Genomic DNA, 21,124 nt, shown 5'->3' on the forward strand with positions numbered 1-21,124 from the left:
TATTTTATGATCAGACCCCAACAGGGAAAGTTTTGGTGTGAGTGAGATTTCTCTGAGAAGAAGAAGAAGAAGAAGAAGAAGAAAAATCATTTCACCTTCCGACAGTTTTTGTCCATCACCTGCACTGTTGCCGGCTCCGGTGCAGGAAAGTACATAGTGTGATGAGGAGTTCATTAGAGAGCTGCATACAATTGCACAACCCCTCTATAGAGGAAAGTTGGTGTAATTGATTAGGTGAAATCAGATGTGTTTGGAACACAGACAACCCAAGGGGATTAACAGAGTCCTGCCTCTTTTGTGTTACTTCAACGTCAGTATAAAATCAACGCATTGTGTTTTTGTTTTGTTTTTTGCACGTAGGCACTTATGGACAAGTACACTTCACAGTGATAACTATATATAAGAAAAGGGAAATTCTGAACATCCTGACCTTCCAGCGTGTTTGACCTCTGTTTGTGTCTCTCTCTTTTTTTTTTTTTTGAAAGAGCTCGCTTTTTGTTAGTCGCGTCAGGTCTCGAGGCGTTTTCATGGCGCCCATTTCTCCAGCACTTTCATTTAAATTCAGTCCCGGCTCTTGCCGGAGATCTGTGAATTATCTAATATGTGAGCAGTCATAATGAGTCTCCTTCTGCGGTGGCCGTGTTTACATCTCCATTCAGAGTTCACCGCAAATGAATGGCAGATGTTCTCAAGCCTGAACCTCTGACCCTCCGGAGAAATCATTAAGAGTGGACTAATGAGCGAAATGAGGCAGACATCGGCCTTCTGGTCACACCTGCATTATCATCCCAATAACCCTTGTGTAGGCTTTGTTGATGAGCACCGAGAGCACGGCGGGGCCAACGCCGCCGACCGACCACTCGTCACGTTTCAAGTGTGAATGGGTTCATTGTGCCTGCTCCTCTCCGGCTAAGGCAGCCTTTTATTCCTGCGACTAACTCTGTGTTTTCATGGATATCTGGCAGGAGGGACAATGACTCATGAAAACCCTATGTGGTTGGGATGTGGGAAGCAGGGGTCAGCGCCGAGTAAATTGGCCTTTTCGAGAGCTGCTTTTGTGAACGCCGCCGCCGCCACCGCCTTGCCGCCGCCACCGAGCTCATAAGAAAATGCATGCGTCTGTGTGTGCGGGCCTCTCAGACGGCGCCTGGAAGCATATATGTCCTGTGTGTCACTGTGAGCTCATTATATTTCATCTCTCCACAGATCTTGTCATCACCTCTGCCTGCCTGAGTGTTTGTCCGGGCACAGCCGCGTTCGCTGTGCTGTCACTTTGTTCTTCTGGGGTCCCTTCAACATCTTTCAGTCACATCGCCCCTGGACCACAGGCTGCAGGAACAGGTGAGCTTAAAGTCACTTGATCCTGTTCTGCTTATTATTTTTTTTTTTATCACCCCACCACCTCAGCTGTAGCGGTTTAGAGAACTAGCAGGGTTGGATAAATGAGGTGAGTTATGAGGTTTTCCAATTTCAAGGGCTGCAGGAGTGTTACAAGAGTGACCGAGGGTGCTGGTCTAATCACAGGAGCCATAAAAGCTTTCAAGTCAATCACACAGGCTCCCTGTAGTATTTAACAGGATTGTTTCAGAGAGGTCCCTGAATATGAAAGCAGCCCCCGGTTACACGTGTGTGTGTGTGTGTGTGTGTGTGTGTGTGTGTGTGTGTCGATTAATCATCCTGTTAAGGAAATGAACGGGACTTTAACCTCTGCCTGTCCAGATGAACTGCTTACTTCGAGGAAGTGGAGCACTGATTGATTTTTGCTGTGAACTACACGCATCAATGGGGAAGATTAGCTGAACATGTGAATGCTGATGTTATTGGATAAAGTCACTCAGAAATATTGAGCATGCACCGAGAGCAGGCAGAGCGCATCGCACGTGATCGCCACACCACGAGCCATTCAGAGACTATTTGACAGTTTTCATTCTCAAGTGCAAATTCCCTCTTGAATTCTTGTCACAAACACGGCAAGGTTAGTTTGAATTCCTCTCTCCCCCCGAGATGGCTCATCACATCTAAAATAAAGACGTTTCACTACTAATGGCATACAGACATTAACCTAAAGTACGTGACATATTGCACGTCAATCATGTGTCATCCATACATCCTTTATCTGTTGTGGTGATTTGCTGAGGTAAGACCTCCACGTGTGGAAAATCCATCACTGTCATGTGACTGGCACACGCCGGATCTTCCCCCTGCCTGCGCATCTAATGAAATAACCTGCTGGTCTAAACAAATCAGCTGTCACTGTCACAGGAAGGAGGTTTGTGTCATTTACCCCTTGCATAGAGCTCTTTGAAGGTCTTCCTTTTCTCTTTTTTCTTTTTCTAAATGGAAAAGCCCAGGAGACGATATGAAAAGCAGGCGCTCAGTTCTAAGGCCATTTTGCCCAAACAAGAAAAATCTCGGTCTTTTAAATGTGAAGGACCAAATCGAAGACAAATTGTGTTCCTGTTAAAGCTTGGGTCACAAAAAAATAAGATTTAAAGAAAAAAGAAAAAAATAAATAAATTAAAAGCCCTGTACTCCAAAAGGGTTGGGAAATATATTACTTGGATCTGGTCCTTAGTCAGATATTTAAAAATAAATAAATAATAGGGCTTAAGACGGATCATCAGTGTCACAAACGTTTGCTGTATTAACAAGTCAATGTAAATTTGCATGTTAAAACAAACAAACAAACAAACAAATAAATGTCCAATCAAATATTATGTTGGCCATCTCCTGGTGTTTATAATGCTTCATCCTGGTAAAAAAAAAAAAAGAAAATGTGTCCTCGCATGTTGACATAAACAAGTTGGCTAAGCACTTGGTGAGCTTGATCAGTATTTACTATATGAGTCTAAGTAGAAGAGAATGAGCCTATGAAAACATTTTTCTCCTGGGTCAAATTAGGTACTTAATAATGTTAATCAGACCAGGGAATAACTACTTTAGACCCGACCAGTTTCTGCTGAAGACATTTAATATGTGGGCTAACACGGGTCATATAGTTTGGAAGGCGGGGGATCTAAATAAAGTCTCCACTTCAAACAAGCCAATTTGAACAGATGTGTCCCAAATCACTTCCTGCTTCTGTACTAAACACTTAATTGAAGGGAATTTGCACTCAAAATGTGAAGAATTTGCACTCAAAACTACAAACATTGGATGTGGAACGATGATCGCTTCACATCTGCAACGAAACGCATACTTGTGTAATACCAACTTCTCCGCTCAGTAAATGATCAGGCTCTTTTAATGAGCGGCGGCTCTGCTGCTTACTCATTAGCACCACAGAGATTGTTGTCTAGTTAACACAGTTTTAGCTACAGTGGTACATTTAAAATGGGAACTTATAACTAAACTTAGCTAAATTTCCTGAGTGTATTTGTGGTAAAGCGATATCTGTACATATACTACTACAGTCTAGATTAGAACATTCCTCAGCACTAGACGTGCTGCTACATTGTTGACACACCGTTAGTGTTTTGGAAAATGCGGAATGGTTTGGGGTTTTAGCTTGGCAACCCTCATTGCACATCAAGATACGACTTTCAGTGTGCTAACAATAATATGCAGTTTATAATTCATCCAGCATTCGTGAGCATTCGTGAACAAACTGCAGAAATTATCCCGGAGCTCGCTCGCCCTTCTTCCACCATCATGAATTTTCTTTTGCCCGCTTCCTTTATAGCTGGGATGATACAAACAGCCACGGACAGTAGAAGTCTTTTGACCTTGAAACGGTTCAAACTTTTTCGGTTGAACTCGTGCCTGGTGAAAATGAGGTGCCGTTGAGTTAAACACCAACTTCAGGCAGAAGGTTTGTGTCTATGTGTTTTGGTCCATTTCTTTGAGTGGATTTATTTTCAATATTTTATCGCTTATGTCACACAAAAATTACAGATTTATGGGCAACATTTATTTCTTATGTCCTCTCAGCTCAGATTTTTTTTTATTCCCTAATGCAATTGAGTTGTTTTATATTCCACAAAAACAAAAATGCAATTTCTCTACAAAAGTGTCACCGAATTAAAACAGGCAGTCACTTCCTGTCACTTCCTGTGTGTCCAGGTCCTAGAAACAAATGGCGCACAAAAAATGTTTCTTTCTGAATAAACTACGGAGAAGAACAACTTTGTTCTTACTGCTAATTAAAACAAAATCTGTGTTAATCACTTCAATATATTTTTCACATTAGTTACATTATAATACTTTTCCTATCCTGTTTGTTTGGCGTTAGATGCCGTTTATTTTCACTGCTTAGAAAATGTACCTGCATTACTGTCTGTTACAACACAGCTCAAAAGCACAACCACCTTTCTTTCCATTTTATATTGTTCTCAGATTAAAGGAAAAAAAGAAAATGGGGTCACCTGTTGTCCTGCCAGCCCTGTTCCTGCTCCTCGGCTCGACCCCCAGCATATGGAGTCTGAACCCAGACGACCCGAACGTCTGCAGCCACTGGGAGAGGTGAGCGCCGTCCTCTGCTCGTCTGGTCTACAGCCGACTGGAATTTCTGGATCTTAGAGTTAATCCCTTGCACAATCTGCTACAAACGCCCCTAACTTAACTTCAACATCTATTCTCAAAGTCCATACGGCGGCATCGATCGCACGGCTGCGCGGGGTGACCAATCTCAGGGAGCGGGGAGGGGCTGCTGCCGCAGATGAAATACGCAGGCAAATTGATCAGTGTACTCTCATCCCAATCAATCACGACAACCACAGCGGCTGAATAATTATTAGTTGCGCCGGGCGGTGTCACTTATGAGAAATCAGCGGGAATAATTCCTTTTCTCGATGCAAAAGGGGGAGGAAAGAAAGCTGCGAAGATGTATGATCTGAATTATTGCTCGACCAAGGTGAAGGCACTTAGGGACTGCGGTCCCCACCTTGTTGGCTCTGAAACAAATTCCTCAAGGAAGCTGCCTCCAATATCCTCACACTGCCTGCGTGTGTCACTAACATGATTTATCAGAGAGGCGCCAAAGTACGAGACCTTTCTTTGCATATCAAAGGTGGTGCGAGACTTTCACTGAGGCTGCATCCGTGACGGTGCATCTCCCTGTGTTGTTTTCTCTCAGGCATCTTGAAAGGGAATTAAAACCTTTGCATCTTTCTCTCAGTGAGCGCTGCGTCCAATTTCCTGTCGTCCAGGGGTGTCCAAAGCTTTTTACAACGGGGGCCAAATCAAATAATGTGAAAACACCCGGGTACATGGTCATATGCGGTACTTTGTTTAAAATAAAACAAACAAAATTAATGGAACAAAACAAGAAAAAAAAAATCCCTTGTGTTCCACTAAATATATTATTTTATCCTTAGCACCACGTTTGTTCTTAAATCAAAAGTTCTCTGCTCAAAACCGCAGGATTCTGACGATCTAATATATTGACATGAAATAATAAAAATTTTCAAAGAACATAATACAGCATATCCTTCAAGTTGTAATTATGATCATTAGTTAATTTTATGCCCCAAAACGGCAAATAAGATGTTATCATTGGTGCAACTGTATTGGAGTAAATGAAGGTAGAATACAGCATGAATGAAGGAATTTTTGTCCTAGACTATAGCCCTCTTTTAAATATGCTGAAAAAGCCTTCAGCAAACCGTGGAACAACATCTAGACAGCACCTGTACCAAGTTTGGTGCTGCTGAAGTAAAGCATTGTATAATTACAGTGGTTTTAATAAAGACACGTGTATGTATCCTTGACTTTCGCACAATTTTAGATTTCCAATAGGAACCAAGTGGATTTAACTTCATTTAAATGTCAATGGGTATAATAATCTGATGAATTAATGACTTTTCTAAAAATGAAAATAAGGAGCAATTATCCAAGATCTGTCTTCCTTTCGTCAAAAAAAATATCTTTGAGACTTGAGGGCTTTGGTGGCTCGCATTGACCATCGTCACTGTCATTATCTCATGGAAGATCGTTTCTAGGCAACATCTGTTTCTATAAAGAAAAGCGAATCTTGGACATCTCTGCTCTTGACTTCATTAACTTATGGCAAATGAAATAATTCTGCCCTCATCAGTATACATATATATATACACCATAAGATTCAATTTACACACGTGTGAACAAATGATTTTTTACTTCTCTTTTCCACTGAAGTTTTCTTGGCCTTTTTATGAGGTTTTATCACACTGATGAAAGCCTGAGTGCTAATTCATTTGTAAACTTTGCTTTTATTCCATTAATGCCTTAATGAGAGCGCAAATTCACCCGCATTTTTAATCAAAGTGCGCTGCATCTTGCAGTCTGGTCTCCGTCTCCTCCACTCCTCTGTTGTCTCTTGGTTACATCACCACAGGCAGGCCGAGTCCATATACCCAGCGCACTCATAATTATGTAGCAGCCCCCCCACCCCCACCCCCACCCCCAGAACACATTCATTTTAAAATATTTGTTTTAGAGATGGAAACACATCAAGCTCTGAGGAAGAGGACCTGCTCCATCCGTGGGATATAAAAAAGACTACGATAACTAAGAGAAAACACAACATGTTCTTGCTTTAAAGGGGATTGTGAAGTCCTCAAAACATTATTATGGCTAGAAAATTCCATTCTCGCTTATATGTTGGTGTTTCAGCTCTGCACTCTGGATGTTTTCCGCAGAACACAAGTGCTGTGTAAGAGGTGCTACTTTAGATGTCAAACCTTGCACTTGAAATATCACCTCAATGAAACATTCTCACCAAGTACATTCCCTTTTCATGAACTTCTAACGCATGAAAGATTCCTTAAGTGTTTTTTTTAATCAGGCTCCTTGCTATTAAGATCTGATTTTGATAAGATTTCTAAATTAATTATGAGAGTACAAAATGATTAATTTAAATTAAATTATTATTATTTTAAAAGGGAATCAAAACTACGGCTGCATGGCTGAGAGATACTGCGAAATACTAAGATTGAGAGAATATTAAAAAAAGACAAACTTCATGTTGACCACTGGTGTCTGCACCTCTCTCCCCAAGCTATGCCGTGACCGTCCAGGAGTCCTACGCGCACCCATTTGACCAGATCTACTACACCCGGTGCACTGACATCCTCAACTGGTTTAAATGCACCAGGCACAGGTAGGTTGTGTTTTTTGCCCCCCGCTCCCCTCTCCGCCAGCATTATCCTCAAACGGCCCGATATTTGTTCCACCGATGACTTTCCCTTTTAGCGCACCTCAGGAATGGAGGCCTGTCGCCAAAGATCGCAGTAAATCACAGCGTTAATGTGTCTGACAGGCTCATCCAAGCAGGGTTGCTTCGAACAGCAGTCATCCAACAGCAACTGTTTAAATTACCCCATTAAAGCTTTTATTGTTGACATCCTAGGAGGAAGTAGCTACAAAGTCACTCACACCCCCTCCTCATGTTTTTGCACAAAAACACGCTGGCGTTTGATTATTTTTCTCCCATTGAAGTTTAAACCTTTGCTAACATCAACGCAATAAATAGATAAATAAATAAATAACCAATAATGATGTGATTTACTTTTTTTGCCCGTGCCCTTCAGAAAGAGTGATGCACGCTGCTGCCTGTCTCGGTGTGTCTGTTTTTCACAGGATCAGCTATAAGACGGCTTACCGGCGGGGAGTGAGGACCATGTATAGGCGCCGCTCGCAGTGTTGCCCGGGTTACTTTGAGAGCGGAGACTTGTGTGTTCGTGAGTGCCCTTTATTTAACTTCTTTTGTGTTGCATGATGGCCTCCCAGGTAGCGCCAGGATTAGAACGAAGGAGAAAGTGTTCCGTCTCTCCTGGTCTCTTCAACTTTCCTGGCTGGCTCTGCTGGGCTCCACTCAACAAACAGCCAGTGTGTGTCAACACTCGCCGGGTTTCAGCCCTAATTTTCAATCAGCTCGCGCTAATGCCGCACGATCTAAAGTGACGGCTGTGTCTGGGACGGCATTTCACGACGTACACCGCACTTATCTCTGCTTTTTGCAGGCGAGAGTAATGTAATTGAAATTACACCACAGTGAGGGAAATTAATGAGCGTGCGGAGCCCCAGTTACAGACTGAGAGGGTACAGCACCTGCCGTAAAACCACAGTGGAATCCAATACCACTAAAAGAGCAGGAGCTGTTAAAATCAGACGGTAGCAATATGCTGATAAGAATCCTTCACTCTCTGTCTCGTGGTTTCATCGCTGGTCATTGACTTCACGCCTTATATATCCCTCCGCCTCCATCGGCTTTAATGCGGGCGAATTTGCAGCTTTATCTTGTGACGTTATCGTCCGGCCTCGTCTTTTTTCTCTTCAGTATCGCCACTGTAGAAGCTCTCAATCTAACACATGGAAGCTGCTGATTGTTGCGTGCGGTTCTGCACTTTGACCACAGCCGGTCCTGGCCTTGTCTCATTTCTCCTCGCCTCAGGGCAGCGGAGCGCAAGGGAAGTCAGCCAGCAAAGAACGAGAGCCACTGTGATTATCTGGGGGTCTCGGAGATGGAGACGCAGACTAATCAATAATGTATTCATTACCCATTTGACTGTCAATGCCCCGATTTGTTCATTAGCAATCTTTCCAATGTGTTAACTTGGTAAAACTGCGACCTGTGACGGTGCTGCGAAACTGCCGCACGTCTCTCTGCGGAGGAGCGACGCTCGGGATTGTGTTTTTTGGGAGGGTTTGTTCTGTGTTTTGGCCTTGTCAAGCTAAAAGCACAAACAAACAGCTGCCCTGTTCCTTAACCTCCATCCAGGTGAAGTGGGAGAGCCGAGTTGATAGGGGCCGAGAGGGCAGTTTCCCTTTCTGCTGCCTTTGCAAACTGTCCCGCAGCATTTAATCCCTGCGCTCACGGGATTAAAAGATTTGTACTCCCCAAGGTGTTTTACATGCGGTGACAAAAGGAGGCATTCTGGTGGAAATCGACCCCAAACAAAGTCAAGCTGAGCATTTTAGGGAGGGCATTGTGTATGTAATCTTACAGAACCTGCATTATTTTCAGAGCAAGGTACAGGTTAGAGACCCCGGCCCTCCATGTGTAGGATTATGATGATGTTTTCTTTTATTGATTAAATAGATAAGTAGGTTGGTAGGTACATAGATAGATAGATAGATAGATAGATTAATGGATAGATGGATGGATGGATGGATTCTGGTACCATGATGGAGGTGTCACACCTCTCCTCTTGTCTTGACTGTTTAGCACTCTTGCTTCACATGGAGACACAGCAGTTCATATTTATGAACACTGGTTCAAAAAAAAGGAAATGAGTTGCACCAACAACATGAGACATGAGCTAATAACTCCTCGCTAATGGAATAAGCTGTTGTCTTTGACTCGCTAACTACGAAAACCAACTTGGAGCTGCTCACTATGAGACAGGAGTGACTATATACTGATTAACCAACCAAATGACTGATTGTTGCTAAGGCTGCAAACAACCGTCCATCCACTCATTTCTTCAACACGTCGATGAAGTCAAGATTAATTGTTTACGTTTGTCAGATGGAGGTACACATGAAAAACAAGAGGACAGAGACTGAACTATTTCCTTTTGTTTCCGCGTCTCTTTTTCAAACTGTTTTTCTTTTTCACTCTTTACAAGCTCTTGAGCATGACTGGAACGCTGATCCATCTCTCTTTAATTAATGCTTGAAGCTTCTCACCAGAGGTCTTTATTAATTCTGTGACCTTTGATCTGTCGTCAGTCATTACCTTAATCTGTATCTCTGCTGTGTGGAGGATGTGAGGAACGCCTCTCCCTCCTAATAAGCACGATTATTACAGTTGTGCGCGGGGAAGTGAAGGAAACTCGCTAATGACAACAGCTCGCAATGTCTTCAGACGCTGCCGGGCGCCGCTGGGCTTCGAGTCCCTCGTTCTGCAGAGCAGATGACTCCTGTTTGACTCTTGCACGTCCCTGTGTTGCCATGCAATTTTTTATATATATATATATATATAAAAAATGACTTTGGCAGCAGAATTAGTTGGACCTAGACTTAAGTTTTCAAGCTGAAAGATGCTTGCACATTTTTTGATGCCGAGGATGATGGCGATGATGAGAATGTTTCTCCAGAAAAGAGACTTCCTTTGATTCTGGCTTTGTTGCATTTTTTAATGCTTCAAAGACAGTTTTAGGGTGGATCATTGCAGTGCAGAACGCAGGCCTGTGAAAGAAGCACCATATCTTGTGGACGCGTACGCCATCTCTTAGATTGTTTATCCATCATCGTATCTTCCAACTCCACTTTAACTACTCATGTCATAAAAAAAACAACAAAAAAAAAACACTTCTATAAAAACACGATTGTTCTCCTTTTCTATTTTTTCTTCCTAACAAGTCAGTTGCAGACTGTAAAGATGAATTTTATCAGACATTTTAAAAGGCTGTAGTTTGAGCGAGAATATTGCATTTATTAATTTGCCTGACAATCACCAATTAACTCCATTGTTCCCTGTCCTGATAACACCTCTGCATAATGAGTTAGATTAGCCTTTTATCTAGATGAAAGACTCAATTTTCCAACAGATTCCTTAGACATGAGTTAAGCTGAGTGATTCATGAATTTCAATTAAAATGAAAGACCTACCTCCTACTTTATTATGCCATCCCTTCAGTACAGCAGTTTAGATCTCAGAAGAAGAGAGCGCTTTGTCCTCTCTCTGTTTTTTTTCTTTCTGAAACTCCATTTCCATATTTCCCTTTTTTTTTTCTGAGGGATGTGACACATTTGCATTTCCCAGCTCGGCCTGATCAGAATTTGCTGATTGAAAGTAAACGAAATCAACTCATCGTGGTGACATTGAGTTCGCCTTCTCCTCCGTTTGAATTCTCGGCGTACAGTGGAGCCATTGATTACATGTAGTCAATCGCACACCTTCGTCAGCACAAATGTTCGCCTTTGCTGCCTAACTGTAATTAGATATTTTTTTTCTCTCCCCATCCTCCCACCCCCAACCCGCCAGAGCGCGGACGCTCAGAAATCTGTCCTAAATTATCTCTCAATCTCTGGTTTACCATTTCTGCCGTGGGAGCGTTTCTGCGATTGGCGCCGGCTTGCGTCTGTTTGGAAGACCCCCGCCTCCCCGACCCCCACTCGCTCCCTCACCACCCGCCCCTCGCCGCTCCCTCCCTCTCCCGCTGCACCTCTCCTGCAGGCGGTGAATCCTAATCGAAGCCTGATTGAGTGATAATCTATTGTGGCACTGTTCGGGCCGCCGTCCAGCCCTCTGCTGACCTCTCTGCCTCGAGGATGAGAGGCGCGTCGTTGCAATCGTTGCTGCAAAAAAACAAAACACTGCCCGAGGGCTTATGGCGTTTAAAAGAAACACACAGAAGCACCCCCCTTTTTTTCCTTCTTCCACTTTTGATCCTAAAACCAAACAAAACACATGGGATAAAAGAAGCGGAAGCCAGATGAAGTGCCGGATGAGGTCCTGATCACTCACTTGAAGTCTGTCTGTTGTGCCGTCCTTGGGCTGCGCACCGTCCCTCCACAGGCAGTGCCAGTGAACTGCTGATTCCCACCATGGCAGGGAGTCTGTCTCTCCATATTGGCATGGCTGTCTCATTTTTTTTCAGATAAGGCTCTGTCTGTCTTAAAGCTGCTGGTCAAATGACCTTGGTGGCTGTATTTTATATTCATGCTTGGTTTTGTAACGTTGCTCTTTCTGGATGTCATCTAAAAAAAAAATAAAAATAAAAAATCACAGTGGCAAAAAACCAAAAAACAGCAGCAAGGGAGAAAGAGGTGGGGGGAAAAAAAAACCCTCCACGTAGGTCACTTTATTATCCTGCTGGATCAATCCTCCAGCTCCTGTGAAAATGCTCCCAGGCATACTGATGCCGACGCAATCAATCCGGCAGCCGTGTTGTTCAATACGGATGATCAAGAAAACTGCACACTTAGTAAACACTGCGGTGCCTGGATGTGCTACATTAAAGCGCGGCGCTATGACAAAGCACTGACTGATCAAATTAGAGGGGATTTACAGCTCGTTCCCTCTAGGCTCAGCCCCGCTGAAAGGAGCTCGTCGCGCGAAAAGTAAAAGCCGCGAGATATAAACAGAGATGTCGACCCGAAGAGTCAATCTGCCTTAAAAAAATAAATAAATAAAAACATTTAGCCCTGTGTCAAGTGGCGGAGATGGATGTCGAGTATGACTGTCACGGTTAAGATTTAGGCCCCGGATGGAATTAGGGAGATACTGAGTGTTCAATTTTATGGGCTATTTTCCCCCAGCTGTTACCTCGGTGCTTTTCGTTATGCTGTTTATTGGCGCCGTAACGGCGTTTTACAACCCGGGCGCGTGTGAGCGTTTACTCGATTATGTGCCGCGCTCACGGCGGGAAACGTCTCGTGTCTTGTTTGCCAGCTCTGTGCACAGAGGAGTGCGTCCACGGCCGCTGCGTGTCCCCGGATACGTGCCAGTGTGAGCCGGGATGGGGAGGACTGGACTGCTCCAGTGGTGAGTGCACGTCAACTCCTTCAAAACCACATTATAGACTTTTTTCATAAATGGCTCTCACAGCCAGCTAGTGGATAAAAAATATATATACATATATAACAATACTACAACTGTGTTGCCTTGATGTACATCCACCTCAAAGCTGCTCAGCTTTGTATCCTCTCTTCTTAGCAAACACAGCCAACGGAACAGGTAAGTCACAATGACTTCATTCTCATTTGCTGGAAGTGGAAGTGATTTGCTTGATGAAGATGGCGGATGGATGGATAGCTGCAACCTCCCCTGTGTCTTTCTGCCAGTCTGTGCTCCTGCTGTTATCTCACTGATGATCAGGCTGGTGGTGCACATGATTCGTTTGGTGGAATGATGGAGAATTGCCAGGCTGTGGCTTGCCAGTTTGTCTTTTTCTGCTGAGGATTTTCCCACAGCTGTGAGACTTGTGAAGTGACAGTAGGGGTTTGGATGAGGTCGCACCAAATTCACACTAGGTAGGTGGTTGACTTTTGTTGAGAGTTTGAGAGCTGTTCACACACTGCGATACTTTAGCTGAGGAGGAAGCTGGTTGCAACGAGAAGCGATTCACACATGAAAAACTAAACCAAGGTTTCTTCCACCACCTGGGTCCAGGAGGTCACTTTTCTTGTTCCGCTGCAGGGTGAAATTACCTGTGTACACAGGTGGCGGCTACAGTGTACGGTAGAAATTATGTTCGGCCTGGGCCAGTATAAAATGGGAGGGGGCAAGGGGTCTTAAAAAGTACAACTGAAATAGAAACATAGACAAACTGAGGCAGCCAACTCTCGCACTTGTTAACATTCTGAACCACAAGGACACAACACAAATAACAGCAACACACTGCCGAGATGACACGTTCAATCAACAGAGCCTGATAGAGCCCGAACACAGCCGTATTGACAAGAACCTGCCCGTTTGCTCCCTGTGGACCCGGGGTTGCTGGAGGCAGTGCTGTGTCTTCCTCGCCGACTCTCGCCCTTTTCAAAGAAAATAGATAACTTTGCCTCTGTTTCAATGGTGATGTGATGGGCCAGGTGAAAGCTCCACTAGCGTAGCCGAGAGCCAAAGTGTGATTGGACAGTGACCGTTTAAGGGAGGGGCTTTTGTTCTGGAGATTCCCACAGCTTGATTCAGCAGTTTTGTTGATCAGATGACAAATTGAAAACTCCTCACAAGCCGACAAGCAATCAATTTTGAAATGTCTTATTTGCTAATATGAGTTTTATTTCACTTCAAATAATGTATTTAACTCAAAAACAGATTTGGCGGGACCCTCTGACTGCCACCCACATTACTGGTTACACACCTGGTGTCTAGATATCCAATTTGGCGTGGGTGTACTGATCCAAATATCAATCAATCAATCAATCAATCAACCAAACTATTTATAAAGCACTTTTCATTCAAAAGATGCAACACAAACTGCTGGAAAAGCAGTAAAAACATGTAACAGAGATGCAAGAGATAATGAATTGTGTTGATCGAAATTAGTGTAATGAGACTCATAGTTTGATACTAAATTTGTATCAAGCCTTTGAATTTGTATGTATTGATATCTGTGTTTAAACTTCTTCAGGATTGATTGACCGATAAGTTGAAATACAATTTTATTGAATGTTTTTTCTTGGTTTTTACACTTAATTCCAAGCAGAAAATAATTGGATGGAGGACAAAAAATAGCTCTTTGTTGCGACTCCTGCTCCTAAGGTGCGACAGGCATTGAATGGTGTGGACAAACATTTTCTCTTTACCGAAAATGTTTAAAATCTGCTCTGGGTTTTAACTAATCAATGATCACAGAAAGGTCATGAAACTTCAGATTTGACAATCTGATGATACATTCACCTTAACAAAAACATATTGACATCATATCTGTGAGACTGGCCCTCTATTTATTTGGCATCAGCTAGCAGCTAGATAGCAAATCTTGCAGTATCGCACCTCACTAATGCAGTAATAACAAGTCCTTATGTTGAGAATGCAAAGCCTTTGCAGGCTACTCCGCATTTAGGTTACCTTGACTACATGTCTTCGACCCTCATTGGCTGATGCTCTTCGCCGAAGTCAACAAGTCATTATGTTGTGCATAGCAGAGCCACCAGGGACACATCGACAAGCCTTTCGTCTCACGTCTTTGAACAGCTCACACATACCGCTCCCATTTTCCTCTGATCTGATCTGAGGTTCTTGTCGAGGGGGAGGGGGGGTTGCTCACCGAACCCGTCAGGGACCTGTGACTTTAACCAGTCACGCAGTGTGAACGAGGCACGAGGCTTCTATTCCACCCGCAATCAGCTTAATGCTGGGACATAACTCAGGGCAAATTCTGGAGCCTGTTTACACCGTCACGATATTTATGGTAGAAGGGGAGGGGGAAACAAAACAAATGTGAGGTGTTCCAACCCAATCACTGACCCAACTGATATTCCCTGCGTCAAAATTTCTGACCCCCAAAAGTCTCCGATCAGCCCCCCCGCCTCCCTCCCAAACCCCCCACTCTGCTTTCACCGTGTTCCATGTTTAAGGATGACTGATGGCAGCTAAAATCATATCTGTGGCATTGCTCTATGGATCTATGCCTTTTCATTAGCAAGAGAGCCATTCCCTGATTAGCAACTCGGCGTAAATCAGCTGCTTTCACCGCAGCGGCCGGCTCGCCGGCGGCGGATTCATGGGCTTAAATGACAAGGCTGAGTTTTTTTTGCCCACCGCTCAGCCTGTTGGTGAGCGAGAGGCCAGCGGGGAGGACCCGAGGTTCACGACCACACCGAGACTCCTGCCACTCTCCTGGTTAGAAGTGCAGCCGCCTCGTATCTCTCAGCCCGCAGGTGCCGCGCTCATCCACCTTATTAAAACAGACTCGATGATTGAGAGAGAGAGAGAGAGAGACATTATTCATAACTTTAGATTTCCATACCAGGCATGATTCCAGCCTTTTTCATTTACGAGCTTTCATCTGTAGAAATGAGAAATGCGTGCCAATTTTTAAATTAAATCAGCTCCCCCACCCCGTTATTTTTTCCCCATTGTGAAAATGCTTTGGCGTGACTCTGTTTTTTGTCTCTGTAAATTCTACTTTAATCCAGCTCAGATTGGTGACGTGAACTTGATCAGTTGTCATCGGCTGAATGTGTATGCAGCGATGGTGTCGCTCCTCATGTGGGCCAGTTCAGCCACAAAAAAAACCCGCTTGGTGTTTTGTACACTACCATTCAAAAGTCTGGAGTCATTGACTCATTCCTGCATTGATCTCCATTATAAGCAGTTTTCTGAGATAATCCATTGGAACATTACGAGTGCGGGAAAATCAGTCAGGAATGGCTTTGACAGTTGTTGCCTTAAATGTCGAATTGAATGTGATTTTAGAGAATGAATATCAAGTGTGCAATATGCTGCCATCATTTCAGAAGTTGAATGCTTTACAATTGCTAAAAAAAAAAAAGAAAAGAAAAAGGAAGCATTTCTGAAAGAAAGCTCTTAGCTATAATCACACGTATTTGTGATAAACCATAAAAGAGTCAACACAGCATCATTTAGGCTTTTTAAAACAGCCGACTTTTAGTGTGTTCACACAGACTTTTGCACACTTGGAATTGTCCCGGACACTTTTAATTAGACATTGGAAATGGTTTTCAATAAACACTAAAATGTTCCGTTGCTTGTAAAGAGCATCTTGGCTGATTTTTGTGCACTCATAATGATGGCACAGCATTCATGATGATTATTTCGTAAGGAGATCAATGCAGAAATGAGACGGTGACCCCAACATTTTGAACCGTAGTGCACGTGTTTAGTTATTTGTGCTCAGGAAGAGCTAGTTTCTGGACATGGTAGTTGTCGAGAGGCAGAGTAAGCTGGTCACGTGACGAATGTGTGAATTAGAAGAAGAAGAAGAAGAAGAAAAAGCGTGTCGTCGCCCAGGCTTGACGGTGGAGTGCTGCCGTGGGACGCTGAAGCAGAAGTGACAGCCTTACAGTCGGCGATCTGGAGCTGGATCAAAGACTTGGACCTCGTTTCTGGAGCAGCAACCCACCAGGAAGCGGTTTTGTATATGGGTCAGGTGATGAAAATAAAGAGCGAGTCGGTCTGTTTTGTGGCCGGAGGAAAGAAGGCAATACGGTGGGAGGAATGCGAGAAGTTGAGAGCCGGAGCGAAGGCAGGGTGAGAGATGTTGCCTATTTTCCCCCCGCTGGTGTCCCCCCCGCTGCAGCCAGAAAACATTTCATCCCCTTTCCCCCGGCCTGAGGCGGTGGTCCCACTGAGACCCGACCAGCTCTGTGACCCGACCCTCGTTCCTGGGGTGCGCTACACTCATCTCAAGGGCATAACGCGAGATGCGAACCTCATACTAAACAGCCAAACAGGCTCGCTGGGACTTTCGGTTCTTGTTTGCCGTCTCTTTGATTGTCATCTCGTCGTGCGCCCCATCACAACACAGATGTGGAGCGTTCCGAGTTGAGGTTTGTGTTTTCCCAAACAAGCGATGAATGATTAAGTATTGTTGTTGTTGTTGTTGTGGTGGGTTTGTGTGATTGCTCTCATGTCCGTGTGCTGCTTGTTAAACGTGGCTTTCAAATGGTTTAATCTGATGATTTTGTGAAGTGATTTTTTTTTCATATCTTTTAATTTAGTAGTGGAGGACCTTGATGCCAAGACATGTTCCTCCTGCTGTTGTTTGTCGTCGATTTTCTCTCTGTTGTGCTCGTGCCTCTCTATTGCTTTGCCTTTGTGTCGTCGAGTGATGAAATGGTCTCTCTGTGCCGGCATGTTTACTCTTGTTTAGTCAGCAGGGTTTGATTTTAGAAGCAAGATTGTTCTCAGTGTGCCTTTTTACAAGTTAAAAAAAATACAGATGAAACTGTTCTATTGAATAAATAAAGCAATTGAAGGAGGACAGTGGATTTTTGTAAGGTAACTCAGACAAATGGAGCCCTGCTGTGGTACAGAACAACTATAAGTCTGTCCTCATTGTGGTCCACTGAAATAAAATCCCAAGGTTCTTTGTGGACATTTTCATTGGTGCTAGTTTTCACCAAAGGCTGCTGTAAAAACAAATGGCCCTGTCAGAAATCAAATGTAAAGCCTTTGCTGGGAGTATATTATGAAAACACTGAATATAAAGTACATTTAGCTTTTCAGAATCAAATAAATCTTGGAGCCTTTTTCTCCAAAGTTGCAGGAAAGGTCTCTTTCCTTCCCCGCCGCGTCATTTTTTTTTTGGCACCCACGATTACATTATTTACGTCATCAGGGTCACAACGTATATATCACTGCGGTAATAACGGCTTTCAAGGGGCGGCCGCGCGAGGGACATATTTAACGTTGGCTGACATTTAAGTGCCATTGATTACGGGTGCCTCGCAGTCGGACAACGGCATCTTTAGAAGACCTCGGAGAGACAGTCTGTCCAGGAACATGAAGCCCTGAGCACATACGTTTTCCCCTCCACACCGCGGTCAGAGTATCGGATGGAGACTTAACGTATCAGCGCCACGGGGATAAGTGTGTGAGGAACCCTCTGAGTCCTCTGGCTTAGTTATCCACAAAACCCGCTTTGAGTTCTAAGAAGAAATCTATCAAACTTAATGGCCAAATCTAATGCGGTCGGTCAGCCGTGCCGCATGATGCAACGCATTCCTCCCTAATGTATTTAAATAGGAAGTCAGCCGCCGCTGCGGCTGCTACACACATGGTTAATTGATGAATGCGGCCGGCGAACGCTTGTTTATTGGAAATTGGTGTAGGCAGCGGGTGCGGGGGTGGGGGTGGGGGAGAGGTGGGAGGGTCACGCTACATATATTTTTTTCCCCTACTTATTAACTCAAAAAGGTATATTATTCATGATTGGGACTTTAAATGATGATATGTGTAAGTGATGGAGTCGAGAGGGAGGCGATGGAGCTCATTGGCTTATAAATGTACTAAACTCGATTGTGACTTGTAAAACACTATTTTCGAGAACACACACACACACACACACACACACACACACACACACACACACACACGCCCATTTGCAGTCATTTACACACTTGACTCAGGGATATGGATGCGTGGGAATAATGTGTAAACACTGCCAGATGGTTCCTCTGTGATCCCAACAGCAGCAGGACGCTGACATTCAGCGCCGTCATTGGCCGAACGAGTGCAAATGGCGGTGAACGAGGCATGCGAGACGTGCGCGCAGCTTCGCCGCAGTTCGCCACGTCCCTCCAAAAACGCTTTGATTTCTTCTTCCCCCTCACATCACCTTCCATCACACATGGAGAATTTCATATTTACGCTCATGCGTGAGTTAGTCTGTGTCAAAGTCTAGTCATCAGTGAACCAGCAAATCACACATCCCTTAGATAAATAAAAAAAAATATAGGATGATCCAGTGCCAGTGGAGATCCGCGCTACCGTTTTATAAAAGGAAGTCTCAATCGATTGAATTCATCATTATACAACATTGCAACTGAGACTTTTTTTGGGGGGAGAACTATGAATATTCTAAGTGTATCATTTTGAAAGGGGCTCCTCGCTGCCCTCAATAGTAGTTGCCAACTGCCTCATTCGTTTTACGAGATCAAAGTGCAAAAGCAAGTCTATTTCCTGAGGAGACCTAGTCTGTAATGTCTAGTGAAGACATTTACTGCACTGACTGACTGTGTGTGTGTGTGTGTGTGTGTGTGTGTGTGTGTGTGTGTGTGTGTGTGTGAGTGTCCATGATGTCAACATGCCCTTTATACAATTCTCTTAATGTGTAGTAGCCCACAGAACACTGACAGTGTTTACGCTGCCCTGCTGTACACACAAGTGGATGCTGCTGGCTTCTGAAGCATTTTCTTCTTTATTGTTTCCAAGTCTGCATGTGATAGAGTGACGTTAGTGAAGCATCTTCTCATTAAGTTTCAAACTTCACCTTGACATGCGACGCATTCTCAGGCCAGGTCCTTGTATGTGCTTGTTCCAGTCATTTCCAGATGGGCAAGATATTGGTAGACCTACTGGCAACACCCTGTGCCCTTCATCTGAACTCCTATAGCAACCACTTCCTCTCCGTCTGGGTCCTTTTGCTTTGAAGAGGACTCACAAGGGGGGGGGGGGGGGGGGGTTGAAATCTTCCTCTATGAACTAGGGTGACCATTCAAGAACGAATTGGGTCGTCGGTTGTTTGCTATAGTTTTTACATGAGATGGGTTTGGACTCTTATATCATATATCATATTTCATTGGGGAAGATATCGTAAAAATAACTAAAACTTTTACAAAACAGTGAGATTTCACCATATGACTAGTGGCTTTTTAGTGTGAACTTTTATGAAAAAAGGGAAAATAATCCTTTGGAGCAACACTGAACTAAGATAATAGTTTGGTTTAAATTTTTTTGTATTTTCTTCTTTGATAATTGGAAAATTTGCAGGCATTTCAATCAGCTTTTAAATCCTGGCCAAAAAACCTTTTTTTTCCCATTGTTTTCATAAGTGTTTAGCCATATCTGTTGTTTTGTAGGTTTTGCAAGTGGAGCAGGTCAGTTGAAAAGCCACGAGTCTAAAGCTTTTAAAGCCTCTGATGCCAAAACAATTTACTGCAGCTCTGATATTTCTCAGATGTTTTTCTTTTTTACTAACATCACTGCGTAACATATTCACTGGCTTGATTGATATAAATGGGAGGTCGATGTTTGCACCTGACTGAACCAAATGGAGTTTTACGACGAAATCATAATGGAGAGACTAGTCAAACTATTTGCCATACTAACACTGAGAGTAAAGGAAAACTTAATGTTATCCGCCAACCCCAAGTTAAATCCAATTTAAAGGGCACCTTCAGGGCAACGTATATAAGGATATGTTTTGAACGCGTGTGTGCAATTTCTGCTCGTGGTTTCTCGTCAAGAGAACCATCTGACGTTTTAAATTAGCAAGAAAAAATATATAGGTTGGTAATGGAAAAATAAATTAATGCGAGGTATTTTAAAATGGAATTTTGCTGGGGCGAACACATGCTTGCTAAACCAACAGAAATCTTCTTTGTCTATGATAAACCCCACACAATATATTGAAAACTCTGCATGAACCTCGGATCGCGCACACAGAGTGTAATAATGTTCCAACACCTTTACTCATTAATGTGTAGGTAACATTTTTTCCTCTGTCGTTGCGCCGAGGGCGAGAACGCTGGAGACCTTAGATTAAAGAATGAAGAACTGCTGTCGGCTCTTCAGCTCCAGACTGAACTAGTGTGAAAGTAGCTGCCAAGGCTGAGATGTTTCAAGATGTGGCCACGTGCCTCTCAGGAGCCGCGCACGTCGCGCACCGACTCTGTAAATCACATGTGCTGTAAATCACTGTGCCTGGACGTGAACTGACTGATGGCGAGTCCATCAAATGAATTGTTGCACGTTGGCCATAGCTGACGGGAAGCTCTTCTGAACACACATACACACGCGCGCGCACGCACACACACACACACACACACACACACACACGGAATAAAATATTGAGTACTCTGCAGTACTGCGGTCCACAAAACAACCACCGTAACTTCTGACGAGGTTTCACAGGCTATTATGCACAACGCAAACGCATTGGCCGACATATGTCTTTTTAACATCTTCTGTATATACTCTATAAGGATCATTGGCACAGTATGCAGATTGACTTTTCCCAGCTCTGAAGATTTTTGTACTATCCCATTAACCAGGATTTATTGT

At 43.7% G+C, this 21,124-nt stretch overlaps 1 protein-coding gene across 1 annotated transcript in view; it reads left to right on the forward strand.

Moving 5' to 3' along the window:
* The first annotated feature begins 4,343 nt into the window (after positions 1-4,343).
* The window catches only part of megf11 (multiple EGF-like-domains 11), a 59,810-nt gene continuing 43,029 nt past the window's right edge, over positions 4,344-21,124 (forward strand). Inside the window, exons 1-5 of the mRNA XM_076042835.1 lie at positions 4,344-4,461; positions 6,977-7,078; positions 7,558-7,658; positions 12,320-12,412; positions 12,584-12,604. Coding sequence (XP_075898950.1) covers positions 4,355-4,461; positions 6,977-7,078; positions 7,558-7,658; positions 12,320-12,412; positions 12,584-12,604 — 424 coding nt within the window. The 5' untranslated portion in view covers positions 4,344-4,354. The remainder of the gene's footprint in view (positions 4,462-6,976; positions 7,079-7,557; positions 7,659-12,319; positions 12,413-12,583; positions 12,605-21,124) is intronic.

Source organism: Nelusetta ayraudi, unplaced genomic scaffold, assembly GCF_046127955.1.
Source record: "Nelusetta ayraudi isolate G7.1 ecotype Tasmania unplaced genomic scaffold, CSIRO-AGI_Nayr_v1 ptg000071l, whole genome shotgun sequence".
Taxonomy (NCBI): domain Eukaryota; kingdom Metazoa; phylum Chordata; class Actinopteri; order Tetraodontiformes; family Monacanthidae; genus Nelusetta; species Nelusetta ayraudi.